The 24618-nt window shown below is 41.1% G+C and overlaps 1 protein-coding gene across 3 annotated transcripts in view; it reads left to right on the top strand.

Annotated features, from left to right (window-relative positions):
* Positions 1 to 24618, top strand: part of lrrk1 (leucine-rich repeat kinase 1) — an 84621-nt gene that overhangs the window by 46677 nt on the left and 13326 nt on the right. For 2 of the 3 annotated variants that reach the window (XM_061042715.1, XM_061042732.1), the window contains 18 exons: positions 968 to 1132; positions 2553 to 2725; positions 3212 to 3332; positions 3725 to 3884; positions 4820 to 4998; positions 8096 to 8193; positions 8705 to 8876; positions 8968 to 9137; positions 9329 to 9468; positions 10535 to 10829; positions 11570 to 11739; positions 12260 to 12463; positions 12796 to 12935; positions 13239 to 13376; positions 19077 to 19271; positions 20805 to 20956; positions 22713 to 22830; positions 23942 to 24058. In XM_061042715.1, coding sequence (XP_060898698.1) covers positions 968 to 1132; positions 2553 to 2725; positions 3212 to 3332; positions 3725 to 3884; positions 4820 to 4998; positions 8096 to 8193; positions 8705 to 8876; positions 8968 to 9137; positions 9329 to 9468; positions 10535 to 10829; positions 11570 to 11739; positions 12260 to 12463; positions 12796 to 12935; positions 13239 to 13376; positions 19077 to 19271; positions 20805 to 20956; positions 22713 to 22830; positions 23942 to 24058 — 2907 coding nt within the window. The remainder of the gene's footprint in view (positions 1 to 967; positions 1133 to 2552; positions 2726 to 3211; positions 3333 to 3724; positions 3885 to 4819; positions 4999 to 8095; positions 8194 to 8704; positions 8877 to 8967; positions 9138 to 9328; positions 9469 to 10534; positions 10830 to 11569; positions 11740 to 12259; positions 12464 to 12795; positions 12936 to 13238; positions 13377 to 19076; positions 19272 to 20804; positions 20957 to 22712; positions 22831 to 23941; positions 24059 to 24618) is intronic. The other variant, XM_061042724.1, reaches the window with a different exon arrangement.

The following is a 24618-nucleotide window of genomic DNA, read 5'->3' as shown; positions in this document are numbered from 1 at the left end:
CTCAGTATTCATGTCCTGGAGATTACCACACATTACAAAAAAATTGTGTGTCCAGAGATTTGCATGTCTTGAGTTTTTTTCTCTTGTATAGTTTATCTCAGGTATAGACGCTAAGTTTATCACAAGGTCTATGAAGATGTCTGATGTCACATTTCAACTGGTGGTGAATTAACCAGTGACCCTCCAGCAGATATTTGAGGACCCTAGTTTACTTTCAAAAAAACTTTAAACATCCTACATCCTACATACAGATTCTTGTTCAAAACAATGCAAACAGTGTTGACTCATTTAGAAAAACTTATTTTCCCTTTCATTCACTACTGCTCTCCAGACTCTACAAAGTGGGGCGAGTGTATGTTCTGTAAAAAAGTGAAAGTATAATCAGCTAAAGCTTCAGCCTACACCTGTTTTTTGTTTGCTTCTCTAGTGGCCTCCACATAGTTTACTGTATAAGCTTGTCAATTTTGTACAGCTAGTTAAAGTGTGCTGTGGAGGGGCTACTATGTTTCAAATCTTGGGAGGAGCAGTTCAGAGCATTTTTCTAAGCCCAGGGATAAGATTCCAAAATACAAAAAATAAATCTTAACTTTTGATGAGTTTTGAGCATGTTATTAAATCATAAAATGTAATTACTTTTTGTGCAGAATGATAATTTTTGTAAGGATCAGAAGATGGATCTTTCCATCTGACTCTGTGTAGCGAGTGAGGTGTAAATATTTCTTGTACCTATTATTGATATCTTACTTACATTCTATTTGATTAATATTTTTATTATTATATTTCTACTGCTATATTGTATATGTTGGAGCAAATGTAACAATCTAATTTCCCTCTGGGATTAATAAAGTATTTCTGATTCTGATTAATAAGGACATTTGTGGGTCATCTCAGGCTGTGTTTTTCTTCATGTTCTTTTTCCCCTGCCCTCCTTCAGAGAAGACTCAGCTCTGGTTTTTGTTCCTCACAGAAGGACTCGGTGGCGTTTAACGTGTGGGACATCGGTGGTCAGGCCAGCATGTCCACAGTGAACCAGTGTTTCTTCACTGATAAGGCCCTCTACCTGGTGGTCTGGAACCTGGCTCTGGGAGAGGAGGCTGTGGCCAACCTGCAGACATGGCTGCTCAACATCGAGGTGAAGTTTTAGCACACACACACACAAACACACTTCTGCTGACCCCTTGAGAAGCTGGTGGTGTGTGTGACTGCAGCAGGGATGGGCTGATTCTGCAGAAAGTGCTGGTGTTTGTGTTTCCAGTTAAAGGAAGGAGTGTCCTGATTTAAAGGAAAAATAATTAGTCTCAGCCCACATGAATCAAAAACAGATAATTAGATGTCATTGAATAGAGGCATGTTGGAACAACTTGAATCAGTCGCCTTAAATCTGTCATTGAAGCCTCATTACAAACAATCTTTTTGTTTCACTGTCTGATGCTTGTGGTTAGTGAACTACATTAAAGGCTGACATGTTTTATTGCTTGACTAGATTGCTTCAGCATGCTGCACTGAAACAGTCAGTAATGTCTGCAACATATTCCTTAATCAATCAAAGTGTTTGTTTTCTGACAGGCTCAGATTGTTATTTTAACAGCATGGACGCGAGCAAGCTTCAGCAACAAAGTCAACTTGATTACCTTTTTTCCCTACTGGAGTTCCCGCCCTGTTTCTGTCATTCTGTCGCTCGCGTAGACATGGACGATGAGCAATGAGCAAGGGAGCTCGACAAGGCGCTGGGAGTGACTGACAGGAAAACATTCTAGATTTTCTTTCACCTTTCTCACATGACAGAGCTTGTTAGCTTGTTTGGCAAAGTTGATATAAGCCAGTTAAGATATACAGTGTGTACACGTATATCTGTGACTGAAATGTTGTGCTTTGACTTGTGATAACATCGAGAAAAAAGTGAATTCGGCTCACCCCGTCAAAGGCTCGTCAATACAAACTACAACACATCAGTTTCTCCAAAAATGAAAGCACTAGATGTCTTAGTGTTTACAAGAGGTAACTCAAATTCACAGATCAGAGAAGTGAATATTTAAAATATGCAGTGTGGACACTGAGTGTCCGATGTTACGCAATGCAAAGCAATATCTAAGTGCATGCTGTTAGGACACGCTGTAAGTGTCAGAAATAGGCCTTTTTGTTAGAGAGGAAGATGACTTTTTAACCACAAACATCTGTTACATCACTCTCTACAAACACACCAAGACTGATAAAAACAGACATTTTAACTCTTAGCAATGCAGGAGCAATTCTCTTGAAATATTATTTTTCAGCCTTTACATCCTTTGTCATGGTTGATTGAAGTTATATCAAAGTGCGACTTAAATACTTTTGGACCAGTAACAAATATTTTGTGTACCACCTTTAACATTTAAGAGTTTTCAGCGAAGTGTTTTCCCAGGATGTGTTTTATTCTCTTACTGATAATCAAAGTATCCATGTGTCCAATTAAAGGATCAAGTGTGTGCTTTTTTTTTTAAAGCCTGTCATTGTATATTTTGTTTTTGATGCACATTCTTTAACACTTTAGCTGTGTGTGTTGTCGCCTGCAGGCTCGAGCTCCAAACTCTGCCGTGCTGGTGGTGGGGACGCATTTAGATCTCATCGACACCAAGTTTCGCACTGAGAGGCTGGCCACGCTAAGGGCTTATATACTGGCTCTGTGCCGTTCCCCGTCAGGGTCCCGGGCCTCAGGTTTCCCTGATATCACCTGGAAACACCTGCAGTAAGAACACTGTGACATGTTACTGTTTACTTAAGATGCTGCAGACTGTTAGCATGCTTCATACAAACTTTGCCAGCATCACAAGAACATGTGACAGAATATCTGTGAGACAAAGTGTGTGTGTGTGTGTGTGTGTGTGTGTGTGTGTGTGTGTGTGTGTGTGTGTGTGTGTGTGTGTGTGTGTGTGTGTGTGTGTGTGTGTGTGTGTGTGTGTGTGTGTGTGTGTGTGTGTGTGTGTGTGTGTGTGTGTGTGTGTGTGTGTGTGTGTGTGTGTGTGTGTGTGTGTGTGTGTGTGTGTGTGTGTGTGTGTGTGTGTGTGTGTGTGTGTGTGTGTGTGTGTGTGTGTGTGTGTGTGTGTGTGTGTGTGTGTGTGTGTGTGTGTGTGTGTGTGTGTGTGTGTGTGTGTGTGTGTGTGTGTGTGTGTGTGTGTGTGTGTGTGTGTGTGTGTGTGTGTGTGTGTGTGTGTGTGTGTGTGTGTGTGTTCAGTGAAGTCTCCTGTAAGACCCTGGAGGGCTTAAACGCTCTAAAGAAGCTCATCCACCACGTGGCGCTCTCCATGAAGGACATCAGCATCTCAGCTGGAGGCAGTAAACTGTGGGGCAGACTGGTGAGTGGGGTAGTAAACTGTGGGGCAGACTGGTGAGTGGGGTAGTAAACTGTGGGGCAGACTGGTGAGTGGGGTAGTAAACTGTGGGGCAGACTGGTGAGAGGGGTAGTAAACTGTGGGGCAGACTGGTGAGAGGGGTAGTAAACTGTGGGGCAGACTGGTGAGTGGGGTAGTAAACTGTGGGGCAGACTGGTGAGTGGGGTAGTAAACTGTGGGGCAGACTGGTGAGTGGGGTAGTAAACTGTGGGGCAGACTGGTGAAGTAGCTTTATTTGGATAGGACTGTGGATTGTAGGAAATCTGGGAAGCAGAGTCTATAACCTCTGTATATGGGGCCAAGCTAACCGCTAGGTCACCTGCGTCCCAGACAGACTCATTTTTACCCTCCCCCAGATCCCTCGGAGCTACCTGACCCTGCAGGAGGCCGTGATTTCAGAGAAGAAGAGGAGAGACGCTGAGGGAGAGGTCCAGTACCTAACTGACGTCCAGCTGGACTGCATCATCGAACAGAACCCAGGAAGTGACATCAGAGACTACGAGGACCTGCAAACTGGTACATGTCAGCAGACACTTGTGAAAATGATTTGTTTGAAGTGTGTTAGTGGAAGAAATGATTTAAACTAGTTAAGTGCTGAGGAGATGATCTTCAGTGCTTTATATCTTATCTCTGTACGCAGAGGAAATATTCATCCATCATTTACAACAGAAATAGAAAGAATAACTTCCCAGAAATTCTTACAGCTGCAACATTTAAAGTGACAGTCATTTATTTTAACACATTATCAATGTGGTAGCAGCAGATTAGTTAGAGAGGCCTGCATGACAAAACACTGAGGTTATCGTGGACTGTATAAAACATGGACGTCACCCATTTGTTTCTGAAGAGAAGTTATGAAGCCAAACGATGATGGACTTTATTTAACCTTTACTCTAACTTTAGATCAATCTAGAAACAGACAAAGAGGTCGAGTAGAGGCGGGCCTTAAGCCTCCTGACAAACTCATTCCTCGTTCTGTTACGTGTTTACTTTATGTGCCATCTTCAGTTTTGTAGATTCATAGTCTGCGTCTTTTTACCACTTCTCTTCCGTTATTATCCACTCCTTTCTCTTTTCCCTGGGCCGCCCTTAAATTATCCGGACTTCTCTCTCTATAATAATAATAATTATATAATTATAATAATTATTATAATAATTATTATTATATGATTATAATAATTATTATTATATGATTATAATAATTATTATAATTATAATTATTATTATTATAATAATAATAAGTGTGTTATTATAATTATAATTATTATATAATTATAATTAGATTATTACAATAATAATAATAATTATTATTATTTTTATTATTATTATTTTAATTAGCTCAGTTGACCTGTAACCTATCATGGAATCTTTAAATCACTGATAACACTCTGATCATATCTTAAGAACTGACTGCATGCTAACGGTTCCTCTCTTTTTGTGACCACATCCAGCCATCAGCTTCCTGATAGAAACAGGGACCCTGCTGCACTTCCCAGACACTAGCCATGGTCTGTGCACCCTCTACTTCCTGTGTCCTGTTTGGCTGTCGGAGTGCCTGGAGAGGATCCTGCACCTCAAGTCGTCTCGATGTATCGCCAGGAACGGAGTGATCCGAACTGAAGACCTCAGGGTGAGCATCAGGAAGCTACAGCTCAAATGAGCACTGTGTGTCTGCAGACTGAAGACTTTGAGTGGCTGGGGTAACTGTCAATCTTTTTTAAATCTTGTCAATCAGAGGCTCCAATTTTCTGTCCAATCCAATCCAATCCACTTTATTTATATAGCACAAGTTTAAACAAACACAAGGTTTCCAAAGTGCTGCACAAGAGAGTAAAATAGAGATAACAAATAAATAAAAATATATAAAAATATGCATGTGTACACATAAAACAAATACAGTCACATAAAACACATAAAATCAACACTCTACGTGGGGGTAAAAGCCAAAGAAAAGAAGTAGGTTTTAAGAAGAGTTTTAAAACGAGATAGAGAAGAGGCCTGCCTAATGTGCAGCGGCAGCCCATTCCAAAGCCTTGGAGCAGCAATAGCAAAAGCTCGGTCCCCTCTGAGCTTAAGCCTAGCTTTAGGGACTGTCAGGAGCAGCTGGTCAGCTGACCTGAGAGATCGGCTAGGCATGTAGGGGTGCAGCAATTCAGAAAGGTAAGGAGGGGCAAGTCCATTTAAGGCTTTAAAAGAAAATAAAAGAATTTTAAAATGAATCCTAAAATGGACGGGCAGCCAGTGAAGTGAAGCTAAAATAGGTGAGATGTGCTCATACTTGCTTGTGCCAGTTAAAAGACGTGCAGCAGCATTTTGAACCAGTTGAAGACGCGCAATGGAGGACCCACTAACCCCCATATACAGTGCATTACAGTAGTCCAGCCTAGTGGTCACAAAGGCGTGGATTACTGTCTCAAATTGCTGTCTCTGAAGGACTGGTTTAATTTTTGCCAGCTGCCTTAACTGGAAAAAACTAGACTTCACCACAGCTTTAATCTGGCTGTCAAATTTAAGGTCTGAGTCCACTTTTACACCCAGATTGTTCACAACTGGCTTGTGATACTATGCCAGAGAAACCAGATCAACTTGGGGGAGGGTCACAGAAGTGCCACCAAAGACCATGACTTCTGTCTTGTTTTCATTAAAATTCAGAAAATTTAACGACATCCAAGCTTTAATGTCATGTAAACATTTTTGCAGTGGGTTAGTGGAGTACGAATCAGCCTTTTTGAGGGGGACATAGATCTGGCTGTCATCCGCATAGCAATGAAAAGAAATGCCATGTTTCCTCAGAATAGAGCCAAGTGGTAAAAGATAAAGAGAAAATAAAAGAGGGCCAAGCACAGAGCCCTGTGGTACCCCACATGAAAGAGGAGCAGTGGAGGACACAGAGTCATCAAGGCTGACACAGAAAGTCCGATGTGACAGGTAGGACCTGAACCACTCTAGTGCTGTGCCACTGATGCCCACCCACTGCTCCAAACGAGCAATCAATATATCATGGTCCACTGTATCGGATACTGCAGTCAAATCTAAAAGTACAAGGACAACACAGTGACCAGAGTCAGTAGCTAAAAAGATGTCATTAAAAACTCTTAAATGTGCTGATTCTGTGCTGTGCAAAGTTTTAAAACCTGATTGGAAAATCTCTAGAACATTTTGTTGATTTAAAAAGTCCATGAGTTGGGAATACACAATCTTCTCTAAGATTTTAGAGAAGAAAGGCAATTTTGAGATAGGCCTGTAATTTGCCAAAACAGCAGGGTCCAGTCCAGGCTTTTTTAGTAAAGGCTGCACAACTGCATGTTTAAGATTTACAGGGACTACTCCAGTGGACAGACTGCTATTAATAACTGAGAGACAAGATGGCCCAACAGTGGGAAAAACCTCCTTAAATAAACGAGGCGGGACAGTATCATCCGGAGAGCCTGAGGGCTTCAAGTGACCCACAATCTCCTGCACAAAAGACAGGGTCACAGGCTCAAACGTGTCCAACACAGCAGAGCAGGGGACAAACACTGAAGGATCAGAAGCAGGAGGTGAATTAAGTGCTCTGGCAGATGTGACTTTGTCAATGAAGTGATGAAGAAAGTTCTCACACACAGCAGGGGAGGCCTCAATTCCTCTCTGTGGTGCATTCAGAACAGAGTTGATAACTTTAAACAGCACACGAGGCTTATGACAATTTAAAACAACGATATCAGAAAAACTAGGTTTGACAATAGATCACCTGAACCAGAACAATCACTTTTCGCCATTAATCTTTAAGAGGGGAAGGAGGTTCAGGAGGACATGTTTGAGCAGGGAAATATACCAGGAAACATCTAACAATATGCTGTATTAGCTCACAGTCTTATCTATAATTACATGTTCTTACTGCATAAAGATATAGCATGTAAGATAGCAGATGAATGAGCAAGGGAAGCCCAACAGAGACGGACGAGCTTGGAGCCAAAACTGGGCTCAATAGTCTCCCAGTGAATACTGCATTCTGACCATAGACTGTATATTGAGATGGTCGGAGAAAACTCCACCTAGAAGTGAAGCCAAAAGATTAAGCGCTCCCCCTGCTGACTGGCTGCAGGATCTGCTATAAACCCCTCCTCCTTCTTCTAAAGTAAAAAAACATGTAAAAGAAATTCTCAAACTTTTCTTTTACTAAAGTACCGTAAGATCTTATTTTGCTGATTTCTGTCCAAATGTTCATTTTTCAGAGAAGTTTAGTTTGTTATTTGATGCGATACTGTCAGCAACAAGATTTATCATTTCTATTTAGTAATTTAAAGCTGCAACCTGCCAAACCTGCCTTCTTTTTTTTTAATTTTGCACAGCTAATATACTTGATGAGTGTTATATTTGACTGGTTAAAGAAAGCAGGATGAGAATTTTGTCAAACCTGACTCGCTACACAGATATAGGACATCAATGTTTTTGTCTACAGGGATCGCCAAAACTGGCATAAACCAAAAGCTCCTCATAGGAGCTTTAATGAAGTTAATAAAGAGTCAGCTCTCAGTTACTATAGGATGTCTGTGTATTTGTCCTTTAAATTCCGTTGTGTGCAGTTGAAAAAGCTACTCGGCCATCTCAAAGTCTTTATTTTGCGGGGACAGCATCTTGGGTAAAATGTTAGACTTGCATTTTGACATCATTAAAAGAGTTTCTGTTTAGTTGTTGATGTTGACACTGACTGTCTGTAGTGTGCTCTGTGATGCTGTCTGATGCAGATGCTGTTAGTAGGAACAGGCTTCACTCCGAAGACGGAGGAACAGTATTTCCAGTTTCTGGCCAAGTTTGAGATTGCTCTGCCCGTGGCCAGCAACAGGTAAGTCATTTTTATACTCATTGGTACTGTGTTAATACAGTTCTGTATATAATCCTAGAATTGAGCTTAAATATCTACTGCCACAGTCATTTCCCCAAACAAGCTATTTCATCAAAACTGACAGCTTCCTGAAATGTTCTGGGTGAGCTGCATGTGTGAACACAAACACAGAATTTTTCAACCCGACTTTACCCAAAATAAATTTTCCATGTAAAGTCGGGTTGAGCTGAGGTGTAATATCCTAAAGTCTTTTTAACACGCTGGATTTACAATGAAAACAAAGATAATTACAGTTGATAAGTCAGCTGGTGATTGTTCATTTTTGTGCAGAATAAGTGTCAAAGGATGCTGTAAACATCCCCTTAAATGTGAGCACGCTCAGAGCCTGAAGCAGAAAAAGAATTAACAGAGAAAACTCATAATCAGCTTCATGATACTTCATATCCACACATGTACTCAGTCGCCTCTAAAGTTTATCAGTTTTGAATATCTTCTCCTTCTCTTGCTGTAGCTACCTGCTGCCCCACCTCCTCCCCCCAAAGCCAGCCATGGACATTCACAGCTTCCGCCAGCAGACCAACAACACCCTGCAGCGCCTCGTCAGGATGAGCTTCGTTCCTGCCGGGTTCTGGGAGCGCTTTATCGCCAGGATGCTCATCAGCCTCACAGAAATGGACCTTCAGGTACTGAGACTAGCAGACTGTCATCATTCACCTCTTCCACTGTTAGTCTATATCATCATGACCTGTAATGCTGGGTTTTTATTTTTTTCAGTCATTCGAGCCAAAAAGGAACGCCAGGTGCAGGCGCAGCAGTAGCTCTGTGATCCACAGTTTTGCAGGAAACCAGCAGAGGAACCGCTGCAGCACCTTCAGAGTCCGACGCAGCAAGACCATCTACTGGAAGGAGGGGCTGCTGGTCACTTTTGATGGAGGTTACCTTAGGTCAGAGCTGGGGCTGAACAGCTGTGATCAGGAACTACATGACACAAATGATTAAAATAGGAAATCAGGAGTTCTTAACACTTACCACTACAGGGAAATGTTCAAAAAGAGAAAACACTGTTACTCAAAAGGATAAGAAAATGTCTATGATGAAACTTGCAGTGATCGTGTCTGCGTTTGTGCTCCTGCAGCGTGGACTCGTCAGATGTCAACTGGAAGAGGAAAAAGAGTGGAGGCATAAAGATCGTCTGCCAATCAGAGACCAGAGACTTCTCCGCCATGGCGTTCATCACAGACCACGTCAACTCCTTGATGGAGCAGTGGTTCCCCGGTCAGTGAACTTTATCATTATCTCTGCTGCGACATTTTAAAGTCAATGAAAACAAGAGTGTTGTTTGTTTCTGGGCAAGAAGATAAAAACATCATCATGATGTGTTCAAATGTTACATCAAGAAAAATAATATTTACGTTTCGGAAGTTAAGTTAAATTCATTTGTTTGTAAGAATAATTTGATTGTTTTCTCAGCACTATAGGACAGATTTACCATCTGTTCTCGTCTTGTCTTAAAAAGTATGGATAGTGGTATGGACAATAAGAATTGCATCAGTAGTGAGTCTTGATAGTGATAACAATTTAGATGAAAATCTACAATCCCCGTCTCTAGTGAAATGTCTTCTGTCAGGTTTCTGCTCTGCTTCCTGATTTTTGTGAAGCAAGTCTTTGAAATATCATATCATATATCATATCATATTTGATTTATTTGCTAATTTCAGTGTATGGTTTCAACACAATAATACACAAAAATAAATCATTTCTCATAATACTGAAACACTGTTCATGAGCAAACAGGAGCAGGAAGAAGAAAACTGATAATACCTGCCCCCCTTTCCTAATAAAATAAGATACTGTTTAACAGAATAAGATGGCTAACCTGTTGTTTTCTCTTTCTTTCACAAAGCAAAAAATAGATCAACAATATAGAAACAATCAAATACAATCAGTTAGATTAACTCAAAACATTCATCATTTCCCAGAACCTTTTCTTTATACATTCTTTTAAATTGAATGATAGTTGAGCAGTATTTTAAATGATTATCAAGAGAATTCCATAATTTAACTCCATTTACTGAAATACACATTTGTTTTAATGCAGTGCATGCAAATGGACTTTTAAAATTAAATCTCTGTCTATGATCCTCCTCATTAGATGTAAACACAAACAACATCTGTACATTTTCGGGTAATCCCGAATCCCCCCTCAACCAATAGAAATCCAGGTGTAGTGTTAACCAATGAAATCATACTGTAAACTGCTTGTTTTTTTTCCTTTAGTTTTTTTTCCAGCCCTGCGGTTAACAACTATTCATGTCTGCTGTCTTTCTGCTCTCTGCTTCAGCTCTGACAGCCAGCGAGAGTGATGGGAGTCTCCTCATAGAGCAGTACGCAGCCTGTCCTCTCTGCGCCTCTCTGGGTGAGCAGACACAGGGCGAGCATCTGTCCGGAGAGGGAGGAGGCCCTGAAGTAGACGACAGAGGAGGACGAGGAGGAGGAGGGATTCATTACTTTAACATGGAGGACTGTGTGCTGGCTGCAGTGGAGGAGGAGCACATTGTCTGTCCTCAGCACCCTGAGCAGCCGGTCCCTCTGCAGGAGCTGGTCCCTGAACTCTTCATGACTGACTTCCCCTCACGGTACGTCCCCTACATCCAATCAGGACAGGTGAAAAGGTGGAAGGAGGTAAAGCTTCCACGAGGATCTCTATCGATATATAAAACTATATTTTTAATTATAGACACTGATATACCACAGTTGCAATAACAAACACCCTGTTACACGCTGACAAATACTTTACCATTCAACTTCTTCTAGAGCGAGTCCAATAAAAATGAAATCTAGAAAAGCTGATTTTCACAACAACACACACTTAGGGCCAGATTTACTAAAGGTTTGTGTGTCTTAAAACATGTGCAAACTTGATACCACCAGCCAAAAAAGTGCTATCTGATCTACTAACGGCGCGCAGTGAGGACTGCATCTTTCATATGAGCAAAACAACACGCATTGACCATTTAGTACATTTGCCTTAATGAATATTCAATATGGGGCGTTTCTGCCCTAACGTGCAAAATACTGGGAGGAGAAAATGCAAACAAGTTAAGTTAGTACACGCATTGTGATTTACCAAGCCTGACAAAAATTGCGGTGATTGTGACGGTGTCTGTATTTAACACCTTTCAAAAGAACGTGCTAACCCAGGAGACCAGTGTTACACACAACAGACTGCTGTTATTGAAGTTAGGAGGAGACATAGGCTCAACAAAAGAAGGCATACAGATCACGTTTACATGTTTCAAAAGTGTGTGTGTGTGTGTGTGTGTGTGTGTGTGTGTGTGTGTGTGTGTGTGTGCGTGCGTTTGTGTGTGTGTGTCAGGCTCTTCTTAGAGAGGGCAGATCTGGAGTACTGTGAGGAGGACAACAACATCCTGGGTCAGGGCGGCAGTGGGACGGTCATCTACAGAGCTCGATATCGGGATCAGCCAGTGGCCATCAAACGCTTCCACTTCAAGAAGTGTCAACAGCAGAGCATCACCAGCGACACAGGTACTCACACAGGATCATCTGTATTCAGTTCATCCATCATTAAACACACCATCACGGTGAAACAGAAAAAGAAAAGAAAGGACATACTGCTGATGGAGTTTCAGCTTGAGAGGGTTTGTTAAAATGAGAGATTTCTTAGTTTATAATAACAACACATAGATATGGTTGAGGCGCTGTGTTGAAGCAAGTTTCATCCCGATGTTTACAAGTGAATTAAAAATAACTGTGTGTGTGTGCTCGACACACCCCAAGCAATCAATGAGCCACAACTTTTCAATTTGGGTTGTTTTATTTTTATTCACACAATCAGTCATACAGGAGCGTGTTGTTAAAAAAACAAAGATTGTATCATTTTTAAATATGTGGTATTGAAAAGTATTAACACACACTGAGGTGACTTACTGGGTGAAACAGAAGGTTATGGATGTATTTGATGTACACATTATTATTATTATTGTGATTATAAGTGTTTGTTTCTGAAGGCAGTGAAAATGCTCCGTTTGCTTCCTCCTCTCCTCAGACACGATGCTCAAACACCTGCAGTCTGCAAACGCCTGTCGGAGCTTCTCGGAGTTCCGCCAGGAGACGAGCATGTTGCACTCTCTGCAGCATCCGTGCATCGTGTCCATGGTGGGCATCAGCATCCACCCGCTGTGCTTCGCCCTGCAGTTAGCCCCTCTGGGCAGCCTCAACACTGTCCTGGAGGAGAAGAACAAAAGCAGAGGTATCTTCACTGTGTCCTATACCTCCTGCAGTTATTTTTATTTTTTAATTCCAAATCTTTCTCATTCCAAACTCGTCAAATAACAGCTCGGTGTGAAGAGAATCAGGGTTCACCTGTAGAGCTGGGCTTTGAGGTCAATCTACCAAACATGGAGCATGAGTAAGGGGTGTAGGATAAGTGTTAACTTCTCCTCTTCTCCACAAATGTTCACAAGAGGAGAAGTTCATATGTTAAAGTGGATGGCTGCTGTCTAATCTGCTGTGTTTGAAGAGTTTGGAGTGATAACAGGCCTGTGTGTCACTGGAACATTAAAAATGTGTCTGTCTCTGCAGCCTCCAGGTACATGCCTCTGGGTCACATGCTCACCTTTAGAGTAGCCTATCAGATCGCAGCAGGACTGGCGTATCTTCACAGGAAGCGAGTCATCTTCTGTGACCTCAAATCTGACAACATCCTGGTGTGGTCTCTGGAGGTCTGTATAAGAAGTACCATGTAGCTGTTTACAGATTGAGTGAAATTTGAAAGGAGTTTTGTGTGAAAGCACTTTCAGGAAGACGTCCACTTTGGATTCTGGTCCATTGACAATAGTCTACTATCTATATGAACTTTTTCTGTGTTTAATAAGTCCTGAGATTATTTGTTTTAATTTCACAGTCCAACATTATAAAGAGAAAGGCTTTCAAATACTCAGAAAATCAGTTATTGTTCATATGATGCTGATTTATTTTCAATCATCTTATGTCACTTCAACACTTGTTTGTTGGTCTTCTTCCAGCTGCAGGATCCGATCAACATTAAACTGTCGGACTACGGCATCTCTCGGCAGTCCTTCCATGAGGGGGCGTTGGGGGTCGAGGGCACGCCAGGTTATCAAGCTCCTGAGATCCGACCGGGCATCGTGTACGATGCTAAGGTACTGACCCCACGCTGTGCTGTATGTGCTGCATTTTCATTCCTTTTATCTTGTAGTGTGGTTCTGTTTGTTGACCTCAGCAGGGGGAGCAGTCCACACATAGATACAAATAACAGACATGTAGAAAACTGCCTGCCGGATATTCAGAACATAAAATAAGAAATTATTAGGAGCACTTTGTTTAGAATAAAAGTGAAGTTTCTAAAGCAGCAAAGACACAGACATTAATAAATGTAAATAAATGTGCATGTGTTATATTCTTTTATAAAAGAGGAGACAAGAGACATTTCTATAAATACATACCACAATCCAACCTGCTTTGTTTGATGTATGAGTTGTAGAATCCATTGTAGGGATCAATTGAAGTATTTCTGTCCCCAGCTTCCAGCCTGCCTGTATTAAACATGGACATAGTCTCAGTGACATCACCCATTGGTTTCTAAAGAGGCGTTATGAAGTCAAATGATGGCGGTGGCCATATTGGAAATGTAGACTCTACCTAACTTCAGGCTGATAGAGAAGCACAAACATCAAGCTGGTCATCTGTCGAGTGTTGAGGAGGATTTCTTTGTGTTGTCTTCTGACTTCAGGTTGCAGCAACATTGTGATGCTTTCTTGAGGAAATCAGTCGTTACCTTATCTGACTGATGTAGGTCTGCAGCAGGATCCACTGAACCACTGCTTTTTTTTTAACCAGAGAGGCTTGGAGACACTCAACTCAAAAAACATACTCAAAGTTTCTTTAAACACAAGATACAAAGTTGTGCGTAATCCCAGGACGTGGTTTCCTGCTGCTCTGAACGAGACTTTGCAGGAACTTTGCGAGACTTTGCGAGAGCCTGACGTCAGGTTCTGCCGACGTATCAGAGCAAGACCTTGGCAGATCTCATCAAAGACAAATGTTACATTACACAGTTTGTACCTAATAAGATGACAGATTAAAAATGATTATGTTTATAATTCTAGTTTATACCCACCTTCCCATTAAGTAATGTTAGTAGCTAGCTATAGACAAATGTAAACAACATTTATAAGAACATGCAAATGCTGATGTTGACTAAGATACATATTCTCACAACACTAGCAGATTCTAAACATAAGGATGAAGACATCACAAAGAAAGCAGACAACGGGCTTTAGCTCAAGTGAATCCTTACAAACAGCTCCAACACCTGTCAATCAAATACACCACGGCCCTTTGAATGCCTAATTACCCGTAACTCTAAACATTAATGTAATTACAACAGAGGGGTTATAAAATCATGAATCCTGTGATCAGTTTTTTTTACCAGTAAAGAGATGAGCTACATAGTTCAAAACTGTTTTTTCTGCAGCAGAAATGGATCTATCCTTTTTTCAATTTCATCTTTATTTGAACATGATGTCCCCTGAGATCTAAACCTCTAACCAACACAGCACACAGTTACATTTGAGGTAAACATACATTGGGCCGGGGAGGTAAAGCATGCATCGTAATAAATCTGTTTAGTTAAAGAAGAGTGCAGACTGCTGGAGGTGTGTGTGAGGAGCCTTCACACAGCTGTGTGTGTGTGTAGACTGTTGTTCTAGAGGAGGGAGGGAGCGCCTGCCTCTGTATTTATTTTAGCTGACACTCAGAAGACTTCAGTTAGCAGGCTGCTTGTTTAGACCGTCTGCTTCCTCTCTGCTGCATGCTGCATGATTAAGACCGTATGTTTGTTTGGAGGGAACAGGAGGAAAAAGCCAAAGATGGCCTACATGCAGATTTTCTCACAGCTTCTGTGTCCGCAAAACTTACCACAACCCAACTTAGCATAATTAAAAGAAAATTTAAACGAGGAACTTTACTACTGAGAGGAGTTTTTTCAGCAACTTCAATATGTAAATGGACTTGAGCTTGTATAGCGCTTTTCTTCTTGTTTTCTGACGACTGAAATCACTTCTACACCGCATGTAACACCTACCCGTTCACACACTGATGGCAGAGGCCACACACATTTCAAAACATAAAACATGTTTGATGTTTACAATCTGGTTTCCTGTTGTGTCTCCACCACTTTTTCCATAGGTATACTTTTTTATTTGTGAATTTTCCTAAGCCCCGCCTCAGCTCCACCTCTTTGTCTAATTGATCTAAAGTAAGGTAAGAGTCTGGGGAGGGGGCTCACTGTTTTACTGCCCCCGGCCTCTGTAGAGGACCCCCCTCCCTCCAGAGAGTGTGCTGACCTCAGCTACCCAAACACCCCTCCTCCTCTGCGGGGCGTCAATGTAATGTTTAGATGTGGTTTTACTGTTTTAATGAGACACAGAACGGCTGGATGGAGGGAATGGGAAAACAATGAAGTGTTAAATAGAAACATTAAACTTCAGGGCTGTTAATGTGGAACATGAAACATGCATCAGCTGTATGTAAACCGGCCTCCATCATATCAAGGCTTCTTAATCGTGATAAGAAAATCCAAAATGGACTGTTTATAGAAGAAAGATTGAAATGAATGCGTGTGTGTGTTTCAATCCCTTATTGGATGGTCTCTCTCTCTCTCTCTCTCTCTCTCTCTCTCTCTCTTTGCTTGCGTTTTTATTAAGTTTTGAAAAGCTGTCGTTGAGGCTTGTATGATCAGTGATGTGTGATGTCAGAGTGCAAGTACTCTACGATACTTTTTTAGTGCCTCATTTTGAAAAATAAACTCTTAATTAATCATTTTGATAACCATACATGTAGTTTAAAGCAAGAGGAAACCTCCTCTGTTGAACCATGAGGCATGTGGAAGTGCAAAAAACAGCTGGTCCTCGATTATCCACTTGAAGCTGAAGTTCCATACACAGCAATATTAAAATGTCTGTTTTGACAGAAGAAACAAAACATGCTCACAGCCCGGTTCAAAAACAATTATGGTCTGATTTGTTGATCTCTTCATCGGCACACACTATACAGGGAGTGATTTTGATTGGTTTTGACTTTTATGAAGGATATGAGTCATGCATAATGAGGGGCGTGACAGATCTGGGTTCTGGGTCGTGTTGCAGCGGTTTGTCATGAGGCTTAAGGTCGCCTCAGCTCCAGCTCTCTGCCTGTCGTTAGGGTTGACCAAAAGTAAGATGGAGTCAGCACTTCCAATATGGCAACCGCCATTGGCCTCCAAACTGCCCTTCAGAAACCAATGGATGACATCACTGAGACTACGCCCATGTTTATATATAGTTTATGGTTTAAACTGATCTAAAAAAAAGAGCTTCACAGCTTGGAGATGATTTAATTCATTTAAACACAAGTGTTTAACCGTTTTAAGGAAATTATGCATTTCAAGATACTACAAAGATTAGGAAATTGAAAATAACAACACGGACACTGTGTTTGTCTTCCAGATGAAACACACTGTCGCACTCAGCTCAGAAGAATGAGGACAACTGAAAAACGTAGACTCACAGACTTCATATAACTTGGACACTTTTCTCTGAAGAATATTTTGTACACCCTCAAACCAATCAGTCTTCATGATGTGCAATCATTTTGATTGTGGCTTCTGATCCATCTAATAAAACCCCTCACTGTGGTAATGTTGTCAGACACAGAATAATAATCTGAGCCTGTCATGAGTGACATATGAAACAACTTTTAGTGGACACACTTTGTCAGGGTGAATTGTCTCTAAGGATTACATTGCAGCCTTTACCTCCTGGTTTGCTGCTGCAGGCTGCATAATCCCAAAACTTCATACACCTATCATTTAGACCCTAAATTTATGAAAAAAACATGCCCAGGTTTTCCTCTTTTAAACCTCAGATATTAAACGAATGCATTCTACTTCTCTATAACTGCTTGAAGGTTTTACACAGCACCACAATATCACAATATTCAAAATGCTGAACAAGGAAGAAAAAAGAAAAAAAGGATAGAGATGACTTTCTTGTATAAATAAACCACATAGCTCATGTGAAACGTCGTCATACCACAGATCTGAAGGACATCTGGAGTCTGTGACACGTGACCTCACAGCACAGAAGTAGCGGAGTTCTCTTGGCTCCTGTTTGTCTCTTGCAGATATTCTGGGAAATCTCTCCAGTCTCTATCTGTAACAATTCCAACACAGGAATCCACTCGGCTGTTTAAGTCCTTCAAGGATGCGCTTGTTGTTCTTGTTTTGGATCCACACCTAGTGATATGATGAGTGGACTCTGTCCTGATGAAGATGAATGACTTCCCTTATCAGATTAAAGGTTCTTGTCTGCTCTCGTCCAGCTGATTTGATCACGGATTGATCGATGATGTGTGTAAACGGGGGATGATGTGATGTGTTTACAAGTGACAACCTCGTGTGTATAAAGGAAACAATTGCAGAGGTGCAAAAAAACTGAAGTTCATTGAGTGTCCACTAGAGGCCGGCTGCAAAAGAGGTGGAAAGACAGAAAATCCAAGGAATGGGGCCTCATTTAAATTGATTAATTGTATTTGTGAATGGACCATGTACAAGAATAAATGTTAAATGTTGCAATTTGATGCATTGTACCCGAGTTAGTTTAGAGCTAGTATACATCTGCAGTTTACATCACATTTACATCTCTATAGCTCATTTCTCAACTCATGATGTGGCTGCAGGCAGAGATGGATGCATGTTAGCCTCCAGAAATTCACTGGTGCTGAATTGGTGAAACGACCAAACAGCCAGTCTGCCATGAAAACAGACGGTCAAAGTCTCCCAATGCTGAAAAAAGGATCTTCATTTCTTCTTCTCTTACCTCCTCTGGCATAGGAAACAAAGAACCATCCCAACGATCTTTAACAGAGGTGCTGCTTGTCAACAGGCTAGGCAGGCAACTGTGGCCCTATGCCAGCAGGGGCCCCATGTGGGCTGACAAACTTTAAACTCCAGCAGTGGCTCACAATGTGCAAAGTTTGCAATGACAATAGTAAAGACCTCCTTAAGGGGGCCCCATTTGATAGCACTCACCCTTGTTGCACTGCTTAGCCTCTCATGCTTTATTCCGGTGAAAACCAAAGTTTGTCAATGATAATAAATAATACTAATATAAACTTTGGAAATAAAAATATCCTTATAATTCACTATTATTACTTTTTGTTGGTGTTATATTATTAATGACACAATGATAATGACTGCTGGTTGGAGGGGCCCCTGTGGATTTTATGACTAGGGCCCATACAGACTTCAGAATCACCACTGATCCTTAGGGCAGCTTAATTAAACACAGATTAGATTAAAAGAACACTATGACAGCAGCACATGTGTGTGCCTTTCTATCTTAAATTAAATATTAGTGATAATAGTGATACAGTAAATTGCTGCCAGCTCTTTTCAGATCCTCAAGCTCAATGTTCAGCTTAAAGCTGCTCTCTAAAGTCTGGTTTATATACTTAAGTTCATGGAATATTTGACATCTTCATACATACATTTAGAGCATGATAATGTTGATTTAAGTGTAACAACACCACAAACTTCACGTTTCACTTCAGCTATAAAAAGCTGTTTTTTTGGCATTAATTGATATTTACACCTGTTGAAATGCATCGTGTCTTATGACGATTACAAGCTCTATATTCGCAGTAACGCTGTTTAAAAGTCTGTTTACATACACTGCTTTTTCTATATTTCTCTGCTATTTAACTATTTGTTCCGTTGCAGTGAGTGAGGGGAAATAACTAGAAGAACCACAGTGTCCTCACACCCTCCTCAGATGTTCCTTTTGTCTTCATGTTGTGTACAGGTGGACATGTTCTCCTACGGCATGGTGCTGTACGAGCTGCTGTCAGGGCAGAGGCCCGCTCTGGGACACCACCAGCTGCAGATCTCTAAGAAACTCTCCAAAGGCATCCGGCCGGTGCTCGGCAGTCTAGAGGAGGTTCAGTTCACGTGCCTGCAGACCCTGCTGACTGAATGCTGGGACACCAAGCCCGAGAAGGTTGGCCCTCCCCCTGTTCACACAAGAACTCACAAGTTTCTGTATTTTCCTCTGATGTACTGCTTGTAGGAGAAAAGCCTGCATAACTGCAAACCAGCTAACCACAAAGAGCCACGTCTTTACACACCACTCTACTCGTGGTCCAGATAAACAACTGTTCAAACTGGGAGGCCTGTTTGAGATCATGGCCGGGCCACTTTTTTTTAGGGGACTTCCTAAAAAAAAACAATAAATCACCCTGAATGAATGTGGTCTAAATGAAAGTGCACGCCACAGCGAGCACCATGACTGTCCCAAAGTAGTTTATCCTTCACCCGGGAGACCCTGTGTGAAACCAAAACACCACACATACAGTACTGATTATTTTAGCCCAAACTCTCTCTGAAACAAAACCAAAACATGAGGACTTCACGATTGAACATCCCCCCCTTTCATTGAGTTTTGCAAGCGGCTGCGTAATGGGAAACATATCAACACCGAGCAGGCGGTCAGCGCACGATGAGGTCATCATCGTGCTTGTGATACTATTAAGTACATAAACCTTGTTGAGAGCTGATTTCAATGCAAAGACTCTTCAGTTAAAGACTCCAAGTGAGCAGAGGAGGTGGGCAGAGTACAAGGTCTGTACTTCACAACTATCAAAGTTAGCGCTCTGTAGGCTGAGTGCTCAACAGGTAGCTAGCAGATTACAAACTCCACATGCTGAAAACATATGGTACTAAAAGAGCTGCACAGCTGCTCAGAAACTGCAAGTTATGGACTTTACTGAACACAATGGAAATCATCATAAAAGCTTATATTCCTCAAAAAATCTTTGGAAGAGCTAAATTGTTAAATATACTGCAAGCATCATACCCCCCTCTTTCTGCAAAGAAAGTGCTCCAATGTTTGAAAGTTTGAGGGAGGAGTCTTGCAATTATTTTGCTATTATGTGTAATTACTAATGTGTGAAGAATGCTTTTCCTAAATAAAAAAAATAAATTAAAAAAAGCTTATATTCCTCATAGCTTATATCTTTGAATTTATTTATTTAATAGGGACAATGCATTTTATCACAGTTTCAACACAGAGCATGAAACTGATATTATACTTATATATTATACTATTGCTCATTTCTGACTACCTAGTTGGACCTTTGGGGAAAACAAACTGAGTAAATATGTACAACATTCGATCACCTAAACCCCTAATAACACTATATGAGGATACATTACAATACGTATACGACCATGTGACAGTACAGAATGCTCAATAAAATTGCCAGCATTTCACCTTTTTTGTAAAAGATTGAGTTCCAGAGTTTTCAGCCTTTGATAGAGAAAGCTGATTGTCCAAATGTAGATCTACGATGTTGTATGTTGATTCTTGTTACCCTGTTTCTGTCCTGTTTTTTGAACATATCTTTAAGCTCATATTCTGTGCAGCAGTAATTGTGATGCCCACATTTACCCCTGATTCTGAGGAAGACAGTTTAAACGTGATTCTGTGTTTCTGTGTGTTTCTGTGTGTGTGTGTGTGTGTGTGTGTGTTAAGAGGCCGGTGTCTGCGCAGTGTCTGAGACAGATGCAGGAGCCCAGCTTCCCATGCCTAAAGTTTGTGATGTCATGTGACAGCCACGCGCAGCTCTTCCTGTCTCAGCTGCAGGGATACAGCGCTGTGTTCTGGAGTGGAGACAAGCAGGAAAGGTTTGTTTCAAACCCTTCACTCTGATCAATATTTATTTGACTTTTAAAACATGACATCTTATTGGATTATAATGCAGCAGTGATCTATGGGGAGCCAAAATGGCCCAGGTTTAAACATACGATTACATTTTAACAAATCACAAAACATGAGGACTTCACGATTGAACATCCCCCCCTTTCATTGAGTTTTGCAAGTTTTGTGTGTGTGTGTGTGTGTGTGTGTGTGTGTGTGTGTGTGTGTGTGTGTGTGTGTGTGTGTGTGTGTGTGTGTGTGTGTGTGTGTGTGTGTGTGTGTGTGTGTGTGTGTGTGTGTGTGTGTGTGTGTGTGTGTGTGTGTGTGTGTGTGTGTGTGTGTGTGTGTGTGTGTGTGTGTGTGTGTGTGTGTGTGTGTGTGTGTGTGTGTGTGTGTGTGTGTGTGTGTGTGTGTGTGTGTGTGTGTGTGTGTGTGTGTGTGTGTGTGTGTGTGTGTGTGTGTGTGTGTGTGTGTGTGTGTGTGTGTGTGTGTGTGTGTGTGTGTGTGTGTGTGTGGGGATTCCACAGTAATCTCTGTTCAATGAAAGCAGCTTTGATCCTGTCATACAGGTGGTGTTAATGACGGCTGTAGACTCGTTCCTGTCGTTTGCTCCTTCACTGTGTCACGACCTCGTTACCTGCCTGAAACAGAGTCCATTCTTCTCTTAGTTTATTCCGCTCACGACCAAACGAGTGTGTATGATCTCCCTGAACATGTTTGTTGACAGCCTGTTAACTGAAAGAAGGAAAAGAAATACAATCACATGACCGTTACTGTGCTGTACCTGTGGGAGAACTTTCCACGTTTTAAAAAGTTGGTCTGCATTTTAAGTGTTTATCAGGATTTTTAACTTGAGAAATCATTTATACTGTATAAATATACATTAATCACTGTTTAAGTAATTTTTCTAAGCATACTCTATGTTCTGTAATTTAACATGCTGTAACACTTCTAAGAGAACATAGGTGAACTAATGCAAAATGTCTTCTACATACATCCATTGTTCATGTTGTTCACTTCAGAGCTGTGGAGTGTTTCAAATGTTTAACACTGAGTTATCCTGTTGGGTTTATAATCTCATCAGGTCCCTGTAGTAAACTTATTTACCTTTAAGTCTTTAAGGCTCTCTTTGTAGGACAGCTTTTTTGGTCAACATGAGTTTTTTTTAAACGTGCTTAAATACATTTATGTTCAATTGATTAATTGAATGTTGCATTTAATTAAAACTTGGTCTCATGCATGGCAAAAAAAACTTTGGAACCATCAAATTATCATTTTTCACTAATTTCACAGAAACACACTTTCTGAATTTTAACATGACAGACAGTTAAGTGAATTTGCAGTCTGCTGCTTCTTTGTGTTAAGAGCACATGAAGATATAAAAGTCACCTGTAGAGGTGAAATACAGCTCCCTGTGGCTGAAGAATACAACAACAAACAACATGGAAAAAAAAAACTCTTTCTTTTAACTGTTGAAACTTTTTTTCACCTGTTACACAAAGGGAAGTATAAAGGTACTTAGAAAAATAAGGCCCACAAAAAGTCAGCTGTGGTCAAAAATCCCCCAAAATAAAAGCGCGCATCCATTGCTGGAGCTTCTGGCACATTCCCTAAGCCAAATTAGCCATGTTAGAATCGTCTTCAGTTTTTCTGTTTCCAACTTTTGCAATAGAAGATTCAGCTTTCTGTGATTTGCAGGTGGAATAAAATGTGTGTGTTTTTGTGTGTGTGCGTGTTGTACAGGAACTACAGCGTGGTGAATGTTGAGAAGGGCCAGGTGGAGGTGAAGAGGATGTCGTGTCCAGGCAGCAAGATCAGCTGTCAGATGAAGATGGGGAACACTCTGTGGTTGGCCACTGAGGTACACATCACATCCTGAGACACATCACCGTTTTCACCAGGCCAACCTACGGCCAGAAGAGCAGCAGCAATGTTTTAAAACCTGGAATACCTGGAGCATTATCAGTGCATCTTCCAAGGACGACTACAAAACTGTTTTTTGTATACACAGGAAAAAATATTTTGATACACGAGGACATGACACAACACATCATGACCGAGTAGACCACGACTCGACACTATATGATATGATGAGGCCTGATAAGGCATGACACAATAATTGACGATACTATATGACATGACACTGTACAACACAATACGATATGATGAGATACGACATGACACAACATGACATACGATATGCACGATACAACACAATATGATACAATACAACATGGTATGATACATGTAATTGTCTCTTTGGTTAAATTTGTCTTGGACCCTGGTGCTGCACACTGTAAGACCCCTCTACAGGTGACCTCTACCTGACCTGAGATCAATCTAGGAACAGACCTGAGAGGTGGAGCTCCTGACAAACAGCTACACCCACCTGTCAGTCAGAGCAGTCCCACCCCTTATTTTAAAGAATATAAACAGAACTATTTGCCTTATTTAAATGAAATATATATATATATATATATATATATATATATATATATATATATATAAACCAGGCTGTTGTCTTTAGTTAATAGATATTTTTCATACAGGTGTGAATGTGACTTTCTTGGCTTTTACAGACAGCCTCAAGTGGACACTCAAGGAATTGCAGTTTTTTTTTGCATTTCCACATTGGCTTCCTTTGGTTCTCGTTTGGTCAGTGCCCATAAGGCCTCATATTGCAAAACCTCATTTTAATGGACAGATATAATGTTTTATAGCTTTGTAACTTATTTAAACAACATGACAACTGTGTGTGTGTGTGTGTGTGTGTGTGTGTGTGTGTGTGTGTGTGTGTGTGTGTGTGTGTGTGTGTGTGTGTGTGTGTGTGTGTGTGTGTGTGTGTGTGTGTGTGTGTGTGTGTGTGTGTGTGTGTGTGTGTGTGTGTGTGTGTGTGTGTGTGTGTGTGTGTGTGTGTGTGTGTGTGTGTGTGTGTGTGTGTGTGTGTGTGTGTGTATGTTTGTTCTTGACAGGAGCAGGACGTCTTCATCTACAGTCTGAAGGACATGTGTCCTCTCAGTCAGCCCCAGAAACAGTTCTCATGCCCCGCTGTCATCACATGTCTGTTCCCCGTCCCAGCAAGAGACCAGGTGAGCAAACAACACATGCACACGTACGCACACACTAAGAGTGGAGTCACTAAACACTAAAAGCTCACATACCTGATGTAATGGTCCTTAAACGTCTCACTGTCTGAAAAACAACTGTGAGAGTGGAGCGCAAAACAATGCTTCTGTGGGAAAAAGACGTTTTATGGTGTGTACGGTCGCTGATCCCTGACCTCAGACCTGTTGTCATGTAAGAGCTACACAGGTGTGTGTGTATGGGGGGGGGTGACTGGTGGGATCCAGGTGTTAGCAGGGTGCTATCTCCTCAAACAGAGAAGGGGGGGGGGGGGAGTGGTCACTCTAACATGGCTCAAGATGTATTTCTAGCTAGTCAGGCCTTATTTTCCACTTCTTATATCTTGAAATAAGATGCTTATCTGGATGTTTCAGTTGTTTGTGACTTATATCAAGTTTAATGAGATTTTTGACTAGAAATTATCAATTGTCAGATTGGAGTATACACATTTTAACACTCTGACTGAGTAGAGATCCAATGTTTTCCAAACAAAGATAATATGAAGTAAAAACATAAAAAAACATTA

This window comes from Labrus mixtus, chromosome 1, assembly GCF_963584025.1.
Source record: "Labrus mixtus chromosome 1, fLabMix1.1, whole genome shotgun sequence".
NCBI classification, from domain to species: Eukaryota; Metazoa; Chordata; class Actinopteri; order Labriformes; family Labridae; genus Labrus; species Labrus mixtus.
Note: the sequence above shows the minus strand (reverse complement) of the source record. Positions and strands in the feature narration are given on the sequence as shown.